Raw genomic sequence first — 22373 nt, 5'->3', positions numbered from 1 at the left:
GAGCACCACTCTCCCATCTCCTGTACAGTGTATCACCCCTGCTGAGCACCACTCTCCCATCTCCTGTACAGTGTATCACCCCTGCTGAGCACCACTCTCCCATCTCATGTACAGTGTATCTCCCCTGCTGAGCACCACTCTCCCATCTCCTGTGCAGCGTATCTCCCCTGCTGAGCACCACTCTCCCATCTCATGTACAGTGTTTCTCCCCTGTTGAGCCCCACTCTCCCATTTCCTGTATAGGGCAGTAGAGAGCCTGGCTGGACCCAGGTACTTTTCAGGGGGCGTGGCTCCATCACAGGCCATGCACCCTTAGATAAAATACAGAAAAAAGGAGAGTTATGGTAGACTTACCATTGTTAACTCTCTTTCCGCGAGGTACATTGGGTGCCACAGGGAAAACATTGGGATGCAGAGTGGATCTTGATCCAGAGGCACCAACAGGCTAAAGCTTTATCTGTCTCAGGATGCATTGGGGCCATCTCTATAACCCTGCCCCCAGGCACTGAGAGCTCAGTTTCGTTAACCAGTCCAATGCAGGAGCAGGCAAAAGAGAAGGCAGATGTTAGTCACATAGAACCACATTCTCACGACAGGAGAAAGTACCAGCGGCTAATGCCATACAACCCAAAGAAGCTAGGTGCGTCAGGGTGGGTGCTCTGTGGAACCCATTGTACCTTGCAGAAAGAGCGTTAACAATGGTAAGTCTACCATAACTCTCCTTTTCTGCAGCAGGTTACATAGGTTTCCACAGGGAAAACATTGGGGATGTCCTAAAGCAGTTCCTCAAGGTAGGGGATGCGCCTTAGCGGATGCTAGAATCCGGCGTCCAAAGGAAGCATCCTGGGAGGCGACGGTATCAAAGGCATAGAACCTAAGAAATGTGTTCACAGAGAACCACGTAACCGCCTTGCACAATTGTTCTGCGGATGCGCCATGGCGGGCCGCCCAAGAAGGTCCAACAGACCAAGTAGAATGGGTTTTAATAGCAGCAGGAGCTGGGAGTCCAGCCTGCGCATACACTTGTGCAATCACCATTCTAATCCATCTGGCCAAGGTTTGCATATTTGCAGGCCAGCCACGTTTGTGGAAACCAAACAGGACAAAAGAGTATCTGACCTCCTAATAGAGTCAGTCCTCTCCACATATTATTATTTATTATTATCCTTTATTTATATGGCGCCACAAGGGTTCCGCAGCGCCCAATTACAGAGTACATAAACAAATAATCAAACAGGAAAACAGCAACTTACAGTTGATGACAGTATAGGACAAGTACAGGGTAAATAAACATAGTTACATCAGCAGATGACATTGGAATAAGTATTAGGTGGCAGAAGACTGCTGGATTTGGTGCAGTTGAAGATTATTAAAGTAAGAAAGGATAAGCACATGAGGGAAGAGGGCCCTGCTCGTGAGAGCTTACATTCTAAAGGGGAGGGGTAAACAGACAGGGGTGACACAGATGGGGTACATAGAGAGCGTAAAACAGAGGGTTAGGATGGGATTTGGCTGGGTTTGGTGAAGAAGTGGGTCTTGAGAGCCCGTTTGAAGTTTTGTAGAGAGGTGGAGAGTCTGAGGAGGAGAGGTAGGGAATTCCAGAGAAGTGGTGCAGCACGTGAAAAATCTTGGAGGTAGGAGTGGGAGGAAGTAATCCGTAGGCAAGAGAGTCGGCGTGCATTAGCAGAGTGAAGAGGACGGGTGGGAGTGTAAAGGGAGATAAGGTCAGAGATGTAGATGGGAGAGGAGTGGGTGAGGGCTTTTTAAGCGAGTGTGAGAAGCTTGAAATAGATTCTGAAAAGGAAGGGGAGCCAGTGAAGGTCTAGTAAGAGAGGAGAGGTGGACGTAGTGCGTTTGGTGAGGAAGATGAGACGGGCAGCAGCATTGAGGATAGATTGGAGTGGAGAGAGGTATTTGTCAGGAATGCCAGTCAGGAGGCGATTACAGTAGTCCAGTCTGGAGATGACCAGTGAGTGGATAAGAGTCTCAGTAGCATCCTGGGTCAGAAAGGGTCTGATCCTGGAAATATTTTTTAGATGAAAACGGCAGGTTTGTGAGAGGTGCTGAATGTGTGGTTTGAAGGAGAGGGAGGAGTCAAGGATTACTCCAAGACAGCGCATTTGGGGGCTAGAGGAGATAGTAGTGCCATCAATAGATAATGAGATTGTAGGAGGTGAGGTTATGCGGGAGGGAGGGAAGATGATCAGCTCAGTCTTAGACATGTTAAGTTTAAGAAAGCGCTGGGACATCCAGGAAGAGGTAGCAGAGAGACAGTTGGAGATACGAGTGAGGAGAGCAGGGGAGAGGTCTGGAGAGGAAATATAGATTTGGGTGTCATCAGCATAGTGATGATATTGGAAACCAAAAGAACTAATGAGCTTACCTAGTGAGGACGTATAGAGAGCGAAGAGAAGAGGACCAAGGACAGACCCTTGGGGTACCCCTACAGTTAGTGGAAGTGAGGGGGAGGTTGAGTCATGAGAGAAGACAGAGAATGAACGGTCAGAAAGGTAGGAGGACAGCCAAGAGAGGGCATTGTCACGCAGACCAATGGAGTGAAGGATTTGCAGTAGGAGAGGATGGTCCACAGTGTCAAAAGCAGAGAGATCAAGTAGAATAAGTAGAGAGTAGTGTCCCATAGATTTAGCAGCATGGAGGTCATTGCATACTTTTGTAAGGGCAGTTTCAGTGGAGTGGAGAGGACGGAAGCCAGACTGGAAGGGGTCAAGCAGTGAGTGTGAGGAAAGAAAGGAAGTAAGGCGGTTGTAGACAATACGCTCAAGGAGTTTGGAGGCAAAAGGAAGGAGAGAGATGGGTCAGTAGTTGGAGAGAGTGTTTGGATCAAGGGTAGGTTTTTTAAGAATAGGAGAGATGAGTGCATGCTTGAAGGCAGAGGAGACAGTTCCTGATGAGTGGGAGAGATTGAGAAGGCGGGAAAGATGGGAACAAGCAGAAGGAGAGAGGTAGCGGAGGAGGCGGGAGGGGATAGGGTCAAGTGGTGAGGGGACAGGAACGAATGAGGGCCATGACTTCCTCTCCAGATGCATGGGAGAAAGATGTCAGAGTAGGTGCAAGGGATGGGGAGGGTTGGTAAGGGATGGGAGAAGGCTGGTTACTGATGGTCTGGTGTGATGTGATGTCCTGACGTATGGAGTCAATTTTTGATGTGAAGTAAGTGGCAAAGTCAAGAGCAGAGAGTGAGGAAGGGAGACGAGGTGGAGGTGGGCAGAGGAGTGAGTTGAGAGTGGCAAAGAGGTGCCGGGGAGGGTGCCGTTGGAAGACTGGGAGGAGATGAGGTTCTTGAAGTATGACTGTTTAGCAAGAGAAAGGGCAGCACTGAAGGATAAGAGCATAAGTTTGAAATGGAGGAAGTCTGCCTTAGAGCGTGATTTCCTCCAGTGTCGCTCAGCAGTACGTGAGCATTTTTGCAGATATCTGGTGCATTTGGTGTGCCAGGGTTGAGGTGTTAATTTGCGAGGGTGAATAGTGGTTGGTGGAGCAACAGAGTCAAGAGCAGAAGTAAGGGATGCATTGTATGTGGAAGTGGCTTGTTCAGGGCATGAGAGAGAGAGAATAGGAGAGAGAAGTGAGTCAAACAGGGAGGAAAGGAATGTGGTGTCAATAGCTTCAATGTTACGCTTGGTGATGGTAGCCTTAGGAGGTAGAGATGGGGAAGTCGAGAGAGATAGGTTAAAGGAGAGCAGGTCGTGGTCAGAGAGGGGAAATGGGGAGTTGGAAAAATCAGAAATATCACAGAGGTGAGTGAAGACCAGATCCAGTGAGCTCCCATTCACATGGGAGGGTGAGGAGGTCCACTGGGAGAGACCAAGTGAAGAGGTGAGGTTAAGGAGTTTAGAGGCAGGGGATTGTGTGGGGTTGACAATAGGGATGTTGAAATCGCCTAGGATAATGGAGGGAATGTCAGAAGAGAGGAAGTGAGGAAGCCAGGAAGCAAAGTTGTCGTTGAATTTGGAAGCAGTGCCAGGGGGGCGGTAAATGACAGCTACTCTAAGATGGACTGGTTGGAAAAGGCGTAAGGCATAGACCTCAAATGTAGAGAATGTAAGGGATGGTTCTGGTGGTATGAGTTGGTAGGAGTAACTAGGAGGTAAAAGGACCCCAACACCACCCCCATGGCGACCCCCAGGTCGGGGTGTGTGTGTAAATGTGAGGCCCCCAGCAGAGAGAGCACCAGGAGAAGTAGCGTCAGAGGGCGTAATCCAAGTTTCAGTAATGGCTAGTAGGTGTAGGGAGTTGGAAATGAAAAGGTCATGAGTGGGGACCAGTTTGTTACAAACAGATCTGGCATTTCAGAGGGCACAGGATAGGGGGTATGACTTTGTGGGAGAGATGTGAATGAGATTATCATGGTTGCTGTAGCAATGAGGTGAGATTTAACTTTGAGGGCAGGGATGATGAGAGAGTAGTGATGGTACGGGTGCCTGAGCTAGGAGGGGAAACTGCAGGAGGTGGGCAGGGATGGAGGTCAGTGTGATGTGGATGGGGGTGTGGGGAGGTGACAGGGAAGGGAGAGAGGGAGCAGGGCTGAGTTGTGGAGTAGCAGGACCTTGGGGTGAATGAAAGTGGGGTAACAGGAAAGGAGGGGGAAGGAAACAGAGGGATGGAGGGGAGACAGAGGAGGAGGTGTAGGAGACTAGGGTGGAAGGATAAAGATACATTATTAGGTAGACACTGAGTGATGTGGGGAGTATAAGGAAGCCTTGACATAGTGTTAAGTAGGTAAATAGGTTGAGGGAAAGTGGAAGTAGGAGAGGAGATTGTGAGGGAATCAGAGCAGAAGAATTGCAAAAATGCAGGTGAGAAAAGCAGTGTAGGCTCAATGGGTGTAGATTTAGTATGAAATGAGTCAGAAGATACGGAGAGCCCTAACCACATCCAAAGGACATTCTTTGGGAGACAAGTCCGAAGAGATGAAGGCCGAAACCACAATCTCTTGGTTAAGGTGAAAAGATGACCACCTTAGGTAAATAACCTGGTCGAGTTCGTAGAACCGCCCGGCCACAGTGAAATAACAGAAAGGGTGGACAACAGGACAAAGCACCTAAGTCCAACACCGTCTTGCAGAGGCAATAGCCAGCAAGAACAGGACGTTGACCGTGAGCCATTTAAGGTCCACCGAATCAAGAGGTTCATTTGGAGACTCTTGCAGGGTATGCAGTATAACAGACAGATCCCTCGGAGCCACAGGAGGGACATAGGGAGACTGAATCCGCAGAACACCCTGTGTAAACATATGAACATCAGGTATAGACGCAATCTTTCTCTGAAACCATACCGACAAGACAGATATGTGAACCTTGAGGGAGGCCAGACGAAGACCTAAACCCAGGCCTCTTTGCAGAAAAAACATAATTCTGGAAGTTCTGAATCTATAGGCATCAGAATTCTTAACAGCATACCAGGTGAAGTAAGAATTCCAGACCCTGTATTAAATCCAGGCAGAAACCGGTTTGCAGGCCTTCAACATAGTTTGAATAACCGCCTCTGAAAATCTTTTGGTCCTCAGGAGTGATGCATCAAGAGCCACGTCGTCACAGCCATTCTGGTCAGGTCTGGGTAGAGACAAATTGGGTGTACTCTACCATATCGAATGTCGACACCATCAGGCCAAGTACTTGCATCGCCGAGTGTATTGACACTCTGGGGCGACGAAGGAAGCATCTTATCCTGTCCTGAAGCTTCAGGACTTTGGGCCTAATTCAGGTTGGATCACAGTGTGCGATCCAACCGTAAATTTTGAGAAAAAGATTCGGGCGCAGTACCAGTACTGCGCATGCACCGCATTTTCTGTGGGGTCTGCAGAAAATGTGATCGCCTATGCCTGAGGCGGGGCGGGGGACGCTCCATTTCCAGGGAGGAGACTGAGCATTGCTGGGGCGGTGCGGCACGAACGGGGCCGGAGGCGGCCAAACGGGGACGCGTTGTGGGCAAGATCACGGCGGCTGCATCACGTCACACGCAACCGCCATGATCGGGAAGATGGTGACGGGCCTCCTGCGGGCGCAGCTAGGCCAGCCCAGCCAGAGATGAATAAATCTTCTTTTAGAAAATCTTTTTAGGGCTGCCCAGTGCAGCCCACCTGTTATGTGACCTGCTGCAGCAGGCACCAACTCGAAACTGAGCTCTCAGTGCCTGGAGGCGGGGTTATAGAGATGGCCCCAATGCTTCCTGGGACAGCTAAAGCTTTAGCCTGTTGGTGCCTCTGGATCAAGATCCACTCTACATCCTGATGTTTTCCCTGTGGAACCCAATGTACCTCGCAGAAAGAGAGTTAACAATAGTAAGTCCACCATAACTCTCCTTTTTCTCTGTATTTTTTCTAAGGATGCATGGCCTGTGATTAAGCACACTGTACAGGAGATGAGAAAATGGTGCTCAGCAGTGAAGATACACTGTACAGGAGATGGGAGAGTGGTGCTCAGCAGGGGAGATACACTGTACAGGAGATGGGAGAGTGGTGCTATGTAACCTGCTGCAGAAATAGTATTTTAAGCGCCTCCATTGCCACACTGCAGTCCAGCACACAGTAACGTGTGTAGAAGAGCTGTAGCTGGTGCTGCTTGGAAAAGGCGAGGGTAGCTGGGCCCCCCGCTGGGCCCCTCCATCTGACCTGGGTGCGGGTAATTAGTAACACTCCTCCACTCCCTCGGTGCCACTACTACTGTACAGTGTATCTGTCCTGCTACATCACGGTACACCATCATATGTACTTTGCCTTTGTGTATCCCCTGCTTGATACTGGTCTGCAGCACATTGTATCACCACCCACTGAATGTGACTTTCTCATACCATTAACATTGCTTCTTTACCTTAACTAAAATCTGTAATCTCTGTCTCTCTACTGGTATCTTTCCTTCTCTGTTCAAGCATGCAGTGATTACTCACATTCTGAAAAAACACAATTCTGACCCAAACACCCTCTGATTTATTGTCCCATCTCTCAGTTCCCATGCCCCTCCAAGCTACTTGAGAGACTTGCCTACACTCGCCTCACACACTTTCTTAACTCTCACAACTTACTGGACCCACTTCAGTCAGGCATTCGTGCCCAACACAGACACAGCACTGACCAAAGTAGTGAATGATCTGGTCACTGCTAGATCGAAAGGCCATTACACACTTCTTATTCTTCTAGATCTCTCTGCTACTTTTGACACTGTTGACCACTCTATTCTCATAGAAACACTAAAATCCCTAGGTACTCAGGACACAGCCCTTACTTGGTTCTCATCCTACCTATCTAATCTCTCTTTCAGTGTTCACTTCTCTGATTCTACCTCCTCTTTGCTACCTGTCAGTTGGAGTACCGAAAGGCTCAGTCTTAGGTCCTCTGCTTTTCTCAATCTATACCACATCTCTTGTTAAACTAACCAGCTCCTTCGGATTTCAGCATCATTTGTATGCTGTTGATACTCAAATCTACCTATCCGCCCCAGATTTCTCACCATCTGTATTGGCTCGTGTCACTGGATGCCTGTCTGCCATTTCATCTTGGATGTCATCTCGCCACCTCAAACTCAACATTTCCAAAACAAAATTAATTATATTCCCGCCAGCCAAGGGTAATTACCAGCCTGATATCTTCATAACTGTTGATAATGCGACTATCCACCCTACCCCACAAGCTCGCTGTCTAGGTGTCATCCTTGACTCTGAACTGTCCTTTGTTCCACACATTCAATCTGTCTCTAAATCATGTTACATACATCTAAAAAATATATCCAAAATATGTCCATATCTTACACAAGACACTGCAAAAACTCTAATCCAGCTCTCATCATCTCCCACATTGATTATTGCAATAGTCTCCTTACTGGTCTTCCCAAGAAAAGACTCTCACCACTACAATCCATTCTGAATGCAGCTGCAAGGCTAATATTTTCCTAGCAAGACGTTTATTGTCTGCTGATCCTCTCTGTCAGTTCCTCCATTGGTTGCCCATATTCTACCGTATTAAATATAAAATACTTCTACTCTCATATAAAGCTATTAACCAAACTACACCAACATATCTCTCTTAACTTATCTCAAAATATCTCCCAACCCGACCTCTGTGCTCTGCACAAGATCTGTGTCTCTGATCTGTGTGGATCACTTGCTCCCATTCACAATTGCAGGACTTTCTTATGGAATGCGCTCCCACGCACAATAAGACTTTCCTCTAGCCTCCAAACTTTCAAGCGTTCCCGGAAAACTCACCTATTCAGGCAAGCCTATCAAATTCCCGAACCGCCCATATAACCTTCAGAAGCATTTATATCGAATAACATCCCATCAGGACTATCTTTGTAATCTGGTGACTGATATGCTATAGATACAGCCTTTCCTTGTGTATCCTTCGTATTTCCCTATAGATTGTAAGCTTGCAAGCAGGGCCTTCTTACCTCTATGTCTGTCTGTTATTACCTAGTTTGTCTTATCACTGTTGATTCCAATTGTAAAGCACAACGGAATATTCTGCCCTATATAAGAAACTGTAAATAAATAATTAATAAAAATAGCTTCTACTGCCCCTGACTCAATCACTTGCCATATCTATCTATCTATCTATCTATCTATCTATCTATCTATCTATCTATCTATCTATCTATCTATCTATCTATACACACACACACACACACACACACACACACACACACACACACACACACACATTTCCCATTGTAACCCCCTGACCTAACATATACCCTTACTTGTTGTGGCCGCCTCCTGGCTTGTACTGTACAGGGAGTTTTCCTGGAGCTGGAGAGATGAATTGAGTGGTTGACTGTCTGTCCTCTCCAAGCACCGCCGTTCCTGAGTTCACACACAGAAAGTCTTGTAAGCAGAGAGTTGTACACAGTGGAGTTTAAAAAAAGCTTTCTGCCTCCAATCAAAAATGAATAGGGACATGCAACATTCGTTCAAACCTTTTAATTACTATAGAAATTTTTAGTTTTTTTTAAATATTGTAATAAGATATATATATATATATATATATAATATATATATATATATATTTATACATGGTCGAGTCACATTATTATGACCACCTCCTACATTTGACGTCGGCAGAGCGTAGCCCACAAAGTACGTTACGTGTCGTGCGCTGGCTTGGTGGGTATATAAGGTGTGCGATAGGCCGACTGCACAAGGGGTGCGTTCAGCATCCCGGCACTCAGGATGCCGGTGGTCATATGACCAATGCCGGAATCCGACACCACTCAGGAGACTGGTGCCAGAACACTGACAGCCGACATCCCAAAGGTAAATATCGGGGTTTGGGTTAGGGTTAGTGCCCGGGTGGGAGGGTGGTTAGTGTTAGGCACTAGGGAGGGTTAGGCACAAGGGGGGGGTGGGGGGGGGGTTATCCCTAGCTGCCACCCACAGAGGGTTAGTCCTAGCTGCCATCCCCAGAGGGTTAGTGTAGGGGACAGGGGAGGGTAAAAATACTTATCCCCTCCAATGTCAGGATGCCGCTGTCGGTCATGTGACTGCCAGGAAGATATACCGAACCCCTGCACACATATCACTCGTTGCTGTCATGGGTAAAAGAGGCAATTTATCAGAGTTGCAAGAAGGGAGGATTATCTGCTTTTCGGACCAAGGGTGGAGTATTTCTGAAACAGCGCAGTTTATGAACTGTTCACGTGCTGCTGTGATGAAGGTGTATCATGACTGGTCAAATAGCACCATTGCGAACAACAGACGTGGAAACTGCGGAGCACCATGTGCCATTGATATGAGAGGTGAAGGTTGGCTACGAAGGTGCGTGAGGGCCGACTGACACGCTACAGTGGAGCAGATCACCATCAAAATGCACCTGGGGGCTACCAGACGTGTGTCTAAAATGACAGTTCTGCCCAGCTAGCTGCTGTCTGTGCTCCACACGGCTGTTACTCCGGCTATTAGCTGGTGGTCATAATAATGTGATTCAATCATGCATGTATAAGTGAATGTAAACACTGCACAGTGGCGTAACTAGGGTAGGGCGAGTGGGGCACGTGCCCTGGGCGCCTTGGCAGGCCCAGGAGAGGGGGGCGCCGCCGGCGGCCAGGGCATCATGCCCCACTCGCCCCGTCACGCCGAAATGTGAGGGGAGGAGAGAGCAGCGTCTCTCCCTCCCCTCACCGCCGCTGCCAGCAGCGCTGCGTGTGTCCGGCCTCCGGCGGCGTTAGCCAATCAGAGCTTGCGGACCAGCTCCTGATTGGCTGCCGGTCCACGAGCTCTGATTGGCTAGCGAACCGGCGCCACATAGCCACCGCCGGAGACCTGGAGCGGTGAGGGGCAGGAGAGGTGCTGCGCTCTCCTCCCCTCACATAGCAGTGGGAAGCGCCGCAGCGGTGAGTTACTGACGGCCTGACTGAAGTAAGCGGCGGGGGGGGGTCTTGTAACTGGCACTGTGGGGCATGTATCTGGCACTGTGGGGCATTGTATCTGGCACTGTGGGGCACGTATCTGGCGCTGTGGGGCATTGTATCTGGCACTGTGGGGCATGTAACTGGCACTGTGGGGCATTGTATCTGGCACTGTGGGGCACGTATCTGGCGCTGTGGGGCATTGTATCTGGCACTGTGGGGCATGTAACTGGCACTGTGGGGCAATGCAACTGGCACTGTGGGCCATTTTCAGTGGCCACACCCCTTCTGGTGTGTGACCACGCCCATTTTTTTTGCTGCGCGCACCTTCGGCGTGCACACATTCTTCTTTTGGTGTTTTTTGTTTGTTTTTTGGGGGGGCGGGGGGCGCCATTTTCCATCTTGCCCTAGTTACGCCTCTGACACTGCAACCCCAGTTACATTCATGTGTTTCACCTAAAATGCAAGGGTTTTACACCGGTACTGTATATCTAAGTACTGTAGTCTGCTCCCCACCATTTTGCTCTACAACCCATGTGCTTTAGTGGAAATCTAGGCATGCCTGTACAACTCCAACTTATGCTGTTCTTTGCCATAATCCTCTGACATTACTCTTATCTATAAAATGTATTAGTCTGTTTGTCTGTCCGGTTATGCATTCAGAAACCCCTGCACTGATTGGGATGAAACCAACGCGAGGTGGTCCATTTGGATCATGGCCATGTTTTAGGAGGGTTAGAATGAATCCCGGTCAGACCTCACAGTGCATTGTCTGGATAGTTTGGCTGGTTTTATTATTTGCATTAGTTGAGGGGCTGGGTAAGCACATACAGTACCATCTGTGCGATAACAAAGTCACTCCCAGGGGGTAATTCAGAGTTGGTCGTAGATGTGCTGAATTTAGCACATCTACAATCATTTACGCTGACATGCGGGGGGGCGCCCATCACACAGCTAGTCAGCTCCACAAGTCAGGCCTGTCCCCACCCCGCACAAAAGAACTCAAGGGCTAAATAGGCCTGAGAATAAATAAGCGTCCTGGTTTTTTAAGGAAGGAAGCCAGGGGCTGGGAATGGGAGAAGGGGGGAGGAGAGAGGGAAGGGGAGCGTAGTTCAGAGAGATAGCAAAGCAGCATCCTATAGGAAAAAGGGGAGGAGAGTTACCTGTGAGGGTACATAAGGTCAGGAAGGGTAGGCCGTCTTCCTCTTCTGCTCTGGACAAGAATCTAAGAAGGCACCCACCCTCCTGCCCATGTGGTATGGCAATTATGGCACATAAGCTGTGCAGAATGTTGATAACTGGAATTCAGGAATTTATTTGGTGGAAAGCACCGTCAGGCCATTCCGGAGTTTAATGTATCACCTGACAAGCGAGGTCCAGCAGGCGCGGCAAGCAGTGCTCCTCGGCGGTCTGTAGTAGCGCAACATCGGTTGGCCGGCACTTCCCCCAGATACTCGGCGAGTTTGTCGTGGCCTCAAGGGCCGACACGGTCGTCATCTTAAGGGTGGACCGGTGCTATGCCAATGGTGGGAAGTGGTACCGCTCAGCTAAATTGCACAAGGGCGGGACTTCGGTTCCGCCCCATTGTTTAATTTAGGAGAAACTTAATAATGGGGCTGTAGCCGGGGGCACGCACTGCTTTCTCGCCACCCACTTATGGAGTACCAATTCTAATTCCATCAAATTTGGCTGTGACCTTTCAAATTGCAATTCAGTTGTCCGAGTGGTTATTGGGGGGAAATGGGGTAGGGATGTGAAGGGTGAGTGTATTAATAAAACCAATGGACGGCTTAGTACCAAAGTATTGCACAGCGGCAATGCTTTTTTATTGACAAGTATCTCCCTATCTGCGCAGCTCCTGCACGCTAGCAGGGAGCTACTTGTCGCATCCCGGGTCACAGCGGCTGCGTGTGACGTCACGCAGCCACTGCGGCCCGTCCCCACGGTCTGGGCATGCCTGCATTGCCCGGACCACACCCCCAAAACGAAGGCCAAACGGCGCCGGCCCACACCCTCCCACCCAGCGAACACCTCTGCCTGCCAATCAGGCAGAGGCGATCGCTGGGCTGAGAGGCCGATAGCATCGCACATGCGCCCTGCGGACATGCGCACATGCACATTGCGGCAAACAGCTGCGCATGCGCAGTTCAGACCTGATCGCCTGCTGTGCGAAAACGCACAGCAGCGATCAGGTCTGAATTAGCCCCCCAGTTGTCAGTCAGAGTGTTGGAATACTCATGATACCTCAAACATGGGTAACAGACGTCCATTCTGGGGCCTTCCTTAACCAAAATGTCCTCTGATACTTTAGACAGCATAGTATCCAGAGCTCGAAGTAAGAAGTTCTTATCCACTTTGTATGGCTTGCTAGTTGATGTGGAGGCTGAATCTATTATGGAGTCCATGTACCATAAGAGGCATCCCTTGTTATGGTAGACTTACAGTGGTTATCGAAAACATCCAGGCACATACATAGGGCCCGATTCAGAGCTGATCATAGATGTGCTAATTTCAGCATAGGGATAGTCCGCCCCGCATGTCAAGCCCTACCCCCCTCTCCCGCAGAGGTGCTAAAGCATTGCACGGTGGCATTGCACGGCGGGATTGCACAGCGGTGATGCTTTCACACCCAGCGAGTAGCTTCCTGCCTGTGGAGACAGGCAGCTACCCGCCATGTTTTGGGTCGCAGCAGCTGCGTATGATGTCACGCAGCCGCGGCGGCCCACCCCAGCAATGGTCTGGACACTCCTGTTTTGTCTGGACCACACACCCCCAACAGCATTGAAACCCCGCAGGCGTGCCCCTTCCCGCCCTGTAACTGCCTCTGCCTGTCATGCGGGGCCCTGTGCTGGGTGTCCCCTGCATGTCAGAAATCCTGATCGTAGATGTGCTAAATTTACCACATCTACGATCAGCTCTGAATCACCCCCTATAAAATAACAGAAGCTGACTAGTTGCTATGGGCAATGTCTCCACTTTGTCTCTCTCAATGGTTTGATACACCTCCCCCATATATCTGCAATGCAGCATAGTGATGAAGGAATCACTTACACTATACAAAGTAAAAAGATCTTGTACAGCTTACTGGATCCTATCAGTTCACTAATAGATGGGGAAGAGGAACTATGGGGGTTATTCAGTACGGATTGCAGATTCTGCCAAAAAGCAGAACCTGCATTCCTTTCTTTCGCATGCGAGGGACTCCATCGCAGGACAAGGCAGCCCAGCATGCAGAATGGCCTGCCCACTGGTTGCTAGGTCACAGTAACTGTGGACTACCACCTGCAGCTGCAGCTAGGCTGCGTATGCAGACGGTCAGCCACCAATTTTCTCATCAAACAACTGCGTGTGATGTCACGCAGCCTCCCATTCGCCATCCGCCTCTTACGTGCCTCTGCCTGTCAATCAGACAGAGGCGTTCGCAGCCATTGCGATCAGATCGCATTGGCTGGTCGCGCATGTACAAGGCAGGACCTGCTCATGTGCAGTGGCGCCGCGAATGCGACCTGAATAACCTCCTATATGTGATCATTCTTTTCCATTACACATGTAATTCTACTGCATAATAGCCTTATGGCAAATCAACCTGGTGACAATTTGTACAAATAAATGCTTGCGGAACGTATGCTGCAAATAAAGCACTAGATACAGGTCTGAGATTTGCTGTATTATCTCTCTCAACCTGACTATTTCACTAGGAAGTGGGCGGGATGCAGGAGAACCGCTACTTTTCCAGGGGGTGCGGGTGACCATCCGTACAATTGGGAGTCTCCCGCAACTTCTGGAAGGGTAGGTGAGTAAGTATGACCTAGTATGGGGGGTAATTCCAAGTTGATCGCAGCAGGATTTTTTTTAGCAGTTGGGCAAAACCATGTGCACTGCAGGGGAGGCAGATATAACATGTGCAGAGAGAGTTAGATTTGGGTGGGGTGTGTTCAATCTGCAATCTAATTTGCAGTGTAAAAATAAAGCAGTCAGTATTTACCCTGCACAGAAATAAAATAACCCACCCAAATCTAACTCTCTCTGCACATGTTATATCTGCCACCCCTGCAGTGCACATGGTTTTGCCCAACTGCTAAAAATAAAAAATCCTGCTGCGATCAACTTGGAATTACCCCCATAGTGTAGATGCAATGTCACACTGATGACTTGATGACTAGTAGTACACCAGGGTATAATGGATATATATGAAGGGATATAATTCATAATTTTACGCAAACCCAAAGTTTTGTATACAAATACGATGTTTGGGGGTCTGTGCATGTGCAAAACGGATCTTGCGATATTGCTCACAGCCCAATGTCAGCCACAGCATGATTGACATGCTGTGCCATTTGGGAGGCGGAACGGGTGCAGCACCCCTCATCATTCTTTAAAACAGGGACATGTTGCCCCTGTTTTGAGGGTGTGACGGGTCCTGGGTCTGCGTCTGAACCCTACAGCCAGCATGTGTAAGCTTCAGCTTACGCAGGCTGGCTGGTGCCTGAAACGAGGATGATCCTAGGCTGTGTCCTCAGGCGCAGCACTCGGATCTCGCAAACGCTAACAGGAGGCATTTATCTCCTACAGACGCCTTCTACTGCATTTGAGTTTTAATGACCCGGAATTGCAAAGCCACTTCCCTGCAGCTGTGCAATTCCTTCCAAACATGACTTAGGCCCAGGTGCATGCAGATCTGTTAGTCTCTACACATATGCAACACTGCATACTGGTAAATATAATTTTTTTTTCATTACATGCATGCATCTTTTTGGCAAAGTACTGTAGGCCATACTTGACTACCCTCCTGGAACGGGCGGGAGACCCCCGAAAATCGGGTGGCGCTCCCAGCCCCCCGGAAAGGTTGGCAAATGTCCTGCAGGCCATCCACAACGGAGCACCAGTGAGCAGTTCGAGGGGGACCCGATGACGCAATTCGCCCTGAAAAAGAGTGGGCAGCAATGTCGGCAAGTATGCTGTAGACCTGATTACTTGCAGCTGTGCATCCAGCCCCCTATGCACAACTCTGTGTAAATTGCGAGTACTCTGCAGAATATGTAAATGGGGAGCAAGCACTAGAGATTCCTGTAGCTCATCTTAGACACTAATACCCCTTTTCCACTAGCTCTAAAAACACGGGTAAATGCGCAGGGGCGCGCATTTACCTGTGTTTTTTTCTAGTGGAAACGGCCCCCCCTGCAAATTCCCGGATCAAGTGATCCGGGAATCCAACCCGGTTAGCTTGCCGGGTTGAACACGTGTACAACCCGGTCGGCTGTGTAGTGTAAACGGAAGTCGTGTCGATGCGACACGGCTCCTGTTCACACTGTATGGAAGGGCGGCGCTGGGAGATCATGTGATCTCCCAGCGCCGCCCCTGCCACGTCACTAGCAGCGTCACCAACCCGGCATATTGCCGGGTTGGTGAGCGCAGTGGGAAAGGGGGCTGAACACGGGCCGCAGCCGGGTAGCACCCATGTCAGGCTCCCGGCTGCAACCCGTGCTCGTAGGTTGAGAAGGGGCAGGGCCGGACTGGGACTAAAAATAGGCCCTGGCATTTTTGAAGCACACAGGCCCACCTTTGTGACTCCTCCCCTTACTATTCCTGACTCCTCCCACTTATTAGTCTATGCTCTTACAAATATAATTAATATTCTAACAACATACAAGCGTACATCATTTTCTATTAAAATACACACAACCTGTGGTTGAAGTGGAAATTTTTAAGTGGGGGTATGTAAATGTGAAGTTTGTAAATAAGCGCGCGCCGAAGGCGCGCGTGCTCCGGAAAAGGGGGCGTGGCCACTCAAAAGGGGGCGTGTCCTTCAGTGTAGTTTATCACACCATACACCCCTTATACGCATTATGCACCACAATAGTAGGACCCCTTATACTATCTAGTACTGGTGCCTCTTTCACATTATACCACACAGTATGAGCCAAAATTCACATTATAGCACCCAGTATGAGCCGAAATTTACATTATATGCCCCCAATAGTGCAGTGCCAGATCCACAATTGCCCCCACAGTGCCAGGTATACAAATGCCCCCACAGTGCCAGGTATACAAATGCCCCCACAGTGTCAGGTATACAAATGCCCCCACAGTGCCAGGTAAACAATTGCCCCCACAGTGCCAGGTATACAATTGCCCCCACAGTGCCAGGTATACAATTGCCCCCACAGTGCCAGGTAAACAATTGCCCCCACAGTGCCAGGTATACAATTGCCCCCACAGTGCCAGGTATACAAATGCCCCCACAGTGCCAGGTATACAAATGCCCCCACAGTGCCAGGTAAACAATTGCCCCCACAGTGCCAGGTATACAAATGCCCCCACAGTGCCAGGTAAACAATTGCCCCCACAGTGCCAGGTATACAAATGCCCCCACAGTGCCAGGTATACAAATGCCCCCACAGTGCCAGGTAAACAATTGCCCCCACAGTGCCAGGTATACAAATGCCCCACAGTGCCAGCCAATTGCCCCCACAGTGCCAGATATACAATTGTCCCCACAGCAGCCAGTGCTGCAGCTACTTACCGCTGCTGCACTGCTGCTGCTGCTGCTGCTCCTCCGGGCTGTGAGGGACGGGGGTGAATCAGGAGAGCAGAGCGCCCGCCAGCGCGGCTGTGTCTGGTGCTGCGGCGGCTTCGTTCAAACCAGCCGCCGGTTCGTGAGCTCTGATTGGCTCACAAACCGGCGGCTAGTTTGAACGAAGCCGCCGCAGCACCAGACACAGCCGCGCTGGCGGGAGCTCTGCTCTCCTCTCCTAACAGCTGAGACATGCTGCCGCCGGACTGAGCGGCAGCGTGTCTCAGTGACCGCTGGACCGGCCCAAGTGGCCATCGGCCCTTCTGGCATTTGCCAGAAGTGCCAGATGGCCAGTCCGGCCCTGAGAAGGGGTATACGCAACAGGGTCACGTTCCAGTGGGTAGGCCACAGATGATATGTAAATGACACATTCAGTCTACTGCTTGTGCGGCTTATTTTCATATTGTTTTAGGGAGTGTTGTAAAAGTGTCTCAAAGTCTATTAACTGCATACAGATGTAGTTACAAATATTTTAGTGGACTATTTAGCAAAAAATATTTGCAGGTGTTTTCGGGGAAGGGGGGTTCCGCCCACAAATATTAACGATCCCCCAAATGTAACATGGAGGGACCCCAATCGGATATCTCTGACATTTGACATGGTCTCTCAATTTCTGACAGAAGAAGCAGCCGCAGATGACATTTACAGAGTGAGGGTTCCGTAACAATCACTTCACTTCTTACACATCGCAGGGAAGGGTTTTCTTTCAGACCTTAGTAAAATTTTTATACATTTGGGCGTTACATAATTTCTTACTACTGTGAAAAGCTGCATAAAAAATTATAGTTATCAGGTCTAAAACTCAATAAATGATAAATGTGCCCTGGAGAGTGTGATAGAAATATGGATAAAGGGGCCAATTCAGTAAGGATTGTAAAAATAAGAATTTACTTACCGATAATTCTATTTCTCGTAGTCCGTAGTGGATGCTGGGAACTCCGTAAGGACCATGGGGAATAGCGGCTCCGCAGGAGACTGGGCACAAAAGTAAAGCTTTAGGACTACCTGGTGTGCACTGGCCCCTCCCCCTATGACCCTCCTCCAAGCCTCAGTTAGGATACTGTGCCCGGACGAGCGTACACAATAAGGAAGGATTTATGAATCCCGGGTAAGACTCATTCCAGCCACACCAATCACACCGTACAACCTGTGATCTGAACCCAGTTAACAGCATGATAACAGAGGAGCCTCTGGATAGATGGCTCACAACAACAATAACCCGATTTAGTTAACAATAACTATGTACAAGTATTGCAGACAATCCGCACTTGGGATGGGCGCCCAGCATCCACTACGGACTACGAGAAATAGAATTATCGGTAAGTAAATTCTTATTTTCTCTGACGTCCTAGTGGATGCTGGGAACTCCGTAAGGACCATGGGGATTATACCAAAGCTCCCAAACGGGCGGGAGAGTGCGGATGACTCTGCAGCACCGAATGAGAGAACTCCAGGTCCTCCTCAGCCAGGGTATCAAATTTGTAGAATTTAGCAAACGTATTTGCCCCTGACCAAATAGCTGCTCGGCAAAGTTGTAAAGCCGAGACCCCTCGGGCAGCCGCCCAAGATGAGCCCACCTTCCTTGTGGAATGGGCTTTTACAGATTTTGGCTGTGGCAGGCCTGCCACAGAATGTGCAAGCTGAATTGTATTACAAATCCAACGAGCAATAGTCTGCTTAGAAGCAGGAGCACCCAGCTTGTTGGGTGCATACAGGATAAACAGCGAGTCAGATTTTCTGACTCCAGCCGTCCTGGAAACATATATTTTCAGGGCCCTGACTATGTCCAACAACTTGGAGTCCTCCAAGTCACTAGTAGCCGCAGGTACCACAATAGGTTGGTCCAGATGAAACGCTGAAACCACCTTAGGGAGAAAATGAGGACGAGTCCTCAATTCCGCCCTGTCTGAATGGAAGATCAGATAAGGGCTTTTACAGGATAAAGCCGCCAATTCTGACACGCGCCTGGCCTAGGCCAGGGCCAACAGCATGACCACTTTCCATGTGAGATATTTTAACTCCACAGATTCAAGTGGTTCAAACCATTGTGACTTTAGGAACCCCAAAACTACATTGAGATCCCAAGGTGCCACTGGAGGCACAAAAGGAGGCTGTATATGCAGTACCCCTTTTACAAACGTCTGAACTTCAGGAACTGAAGCTAGTTCTTTCTGGAAGAAAATTGACAGGGCCGAAATTTGAACCCTAACGGACCCCAATTTTAGGCCCATAGACACTCCTGTTTGCAGGAAATGCAGGAATCGACCTAGTTGAAATTCCTCCATCGGGGCCTTACTGGCCTCGCACCACGCAACATATTTTCGCCTAATGCGGTGATAATGCTTTGCGGTTACATCCTTCCTGGCTTTGATCAGGGTAGGGATGACTTCATCCGGAATGCCTTTTTCCTTCAGGATCCGGCGTTCAACCGCCCTGCCGTCAAACGCAGCCGCGGTAAGTCTTGGAATAGATAGGGTCCTTGATGGAGCAGGTCCCTTCTTAGAGGTAGAGGCCACGGGTCCTCCGTGAGCATCTCTTGAAGTTCCGGGTACCAAGTCCTTCTTGGCCAATCCGGAGCCACGAGTATAGTTCTTACTCCCCTCCGTCTTATAATTCTCAATACTTTTGGTAAGAGAGGAAGAGGAGGGAACCCATACACTGACTGGTACACCCACGGTGTTACCAGAGCGTCCACAGCTATTGCCTGAGGGTCCCTTGACCTGGCGCAATACCTGTCCAATTTTTTGTTTAGGCGGGACGCCATCATGTCCACCTTTGGTTTTTCCCAACGGTTTACAATCATGTGGAAGACTTCTGCTGAGGAAGTCTGTTTCCCAGTTGTCCACTCCCGGAATGAACACTGCTGACAATGCTATCACATGATTTTCCGCCCAGCGAAAAATCCTTGCAGCTTCTCTACGTGGGCGACTGCCGTGATGTTGTCCGACTGGATCAGCACCGGCTGACCTTGAAGTAGAGGTCTTGCTTGGCCTAGGGCATTGTAAATGGCCCTTAGCTCCAATATATTTATGTGAAGTGATGTCTCCAGGCTTGACCACAAGCCCTGGAAATTTTTTCCCTGTGTGACTGCTCCCCAGCCTCGCAGGCTGGCATCCGTGGTCACCAGGACCCAGTCCTGAATGCCGAATCTGCGCCCTCTAGAAGATGAGCACTCTGCAACCACCACAGGAGAGACACCCTTGTCTTTGGTGACAGGGTTATCCGCTGATGCATCTGAAGATGCAATCCGGACCACTTTTCCAGCAGGTCCCACCGGAAAGTTCTTTCGTGGAATCTGCCGTATGGAATTGCTTCGTAGGAAGCCACCATTTTCCCAGGACCCTTGTGCACTGCTGCACTGACACTTGGCCTGGTTTTAGGAGGTTTCTGACTAGTTCGGATAACTCCCTGGCTTTCTCCTCCTGGAGAAACACCTTTTTCTGGACTGTGTCCAGGATCATCCTTAGGAATAGAAGACGTGTCGTCGGGATCAGCTGCGATTTTGGAATATTAAGAATCCAACCGTGCTGCCGCAACACTACTTGAGATAGTGCTACCCCGACTACCAACCGTTCCCTGGATCTTGCCCTTATCCGGAGATCGTCCAAGTAAGGGATAATTAAAACTCCCTTCCTTCGAAGGAGTATCATCATTTCGGCCATTACTTTGGTAAAGACCCGGGGTGCCGTGGACAAACCAAACGGCAGCGTCTGAAACTGATAGTGACAGTTCTGTACCACAAACCTGAGATACCCTTGGTGAGAAGGGTAAATTGGGACATGGAGATAAGCATCCTTGATGTCCAGAGACACCATATAATCCCCTTCTTCCAGGTTTGCCATCTTTGTGTGACTCTGAGTGACTCCATCTTGAATTTGAACCTTTGTATGTAAGTGTTCAAGGATTTCAGATTTAAATTAGGTCTCACCGAGCCGTCCGGCTTCGGTACCACAAACAGCGTGGAATAATACCCCTTTCCCTGTTGTAGGAGGGGTACCTTGATTATCACCTGCTGGGAATACAGCTTGTGAATGGCTTCCCATACCGCCTCCCTGTCTGAGGGAGACGTCGGTAAAGCAGACTTTAGGAAAACGGCGAAGGGGAGACGTCTCTAATTCCAATTTGTACCCCTGAGATACCACCTGAAGGATCCAGGGGTCCCCTGTGAGTGAGCCCACTGCACGCTGAAATTTTTGAGACGGGCCCCCACCGTGCCTGAGTCCGCTTGTAAAGCCCCAGCGTCATGCTGAGGACTTGGCAGAAAACGGGAGAGGGCTTCTGTTCCTGGGAACTGGCTATTTGCTGCAGCCTTTTTCCTCTCCCTCTGCTACGGGGCAGAAATGAGGAGCCTTTTGCCCGCTTGCCCTTATGGGGCCCAAAGGACTGCGCCTGATAATACGGCGTCTTCTTATGTTGAGAGGCTACCTGGGGTAAAAATGTGGATTTTCCAGCCGTTGCCGTGGCCACCAGGTCTGTTAGACCTACCCCAAATAACTCCTCCCTTTTATAAGGCGATACTTCCATATGCCTTTTGGAATCAGCATCACCTGACCACTGTCTTGTCCATAACCCTCTTCTGGCAGAAATGGACAGCGCACTTACTCTTGATGCCAGTCGGCAAATATCCCTCTGTGCATCACGCATATATAGAAATGCATCTTTTAAATGCTCTATAGTCAGTAATATACTGTCCCTATCTAGGGTATCAATATAGTCAGTCAGGGAATCCGACCAAGCCACCCCAGCACTGCACATCCAGGCTGAGGCGATTGCTGGTCGCAGTATCACACCCGTGTGAGTGTATATACATTTTAGGATATTTTACTGCTTTCTGTCAGCAGGTTCCTTAAGGACGGCCGTATCCGGGGACGGTAGTGCCACCTGTTTAGACAAGCGTGTGAGCGCTTTATTCACCCTAGGGGGTGTTTCCCAACGTGCCCTATCCTCTGGCGGGAAGGGGTATGATGCTAATAACTTTTTAGGAATTAACAGTTTTTATCGGGGGAAACCCACGCATCATCACACACTTCATTTAATTCCTCAGATGCAGGAAAAACTACAGGCAGTTTTTTCTCACCCAACATAATACCCTTTTTAGTGGTACTGGTATTATCAGAAATGTGTAAAAACATTTTCCATAGCCTCAATCATGTAACGTGTGGCCCTACTGGAAGTCACATTCGTCTCTTAATCGTCGACACTGGAGTCAGTATCCGTGCCGGCGTCTGTATCTGCCATCTGCGGTAACGGGCGTTTTAGAGCCCCTGATGGCTTTTGAGACACCTGGACAGGCACAGGCTGAGTCGCCGGCTGTCTCATGTCATCAATCTTTTGTAAAGAGCTGACTCACATAATTCCTTCCATAAGCTCATCCACTCAGATGTCGACTCCCTAGGGGGTGACATCTTTGTTACAGGCAATTGCTCCGCCTCCACCTCATT

The 22373-nt window shown here is 49.4% G+C and overlaps 1 protein-coding gene across 1 annotated transcript in view; it reads right to left on the bottom strand.

Moving 5' to 3' along the window:
* The window catches only part of DOK2 (docking protein 2), a 99022-nt gene that overhangs the window by 10015 nt on the left and 66634 nt on the right, over positions 1–22373 (bottom strand). Inside the window, exon 3 of the mRNA XM_063931826.1 lies at positions 8715–8817. Coding sequence (XP_063787896.1) covers positions 8715–8817 — 103 coding nt within the window. The remainder of the gene's footprint in view (positions 1–8714; positions 8818–22373) is intronic.

Source organism: Pseudophryne corroboree, chromosome 6 (genome assembly GCF_028390025.1).
Source record: "Pseudophryne corroboree isolate aPseCor3 chromosome 6, aPseCor3.hap2, whole genome shotgun sequence".
Lineage (NCBI taxonomy): Eukaryota > Metazoa > Chordata > Amphibia > Anura > Myobatrachidae > Pseudophryne > Pseudophryne corroboree.
Note: the sequence above shows the minus strand (reverse complement) of the source record. Positions and strands in the feature narration are given on the sequence as shown.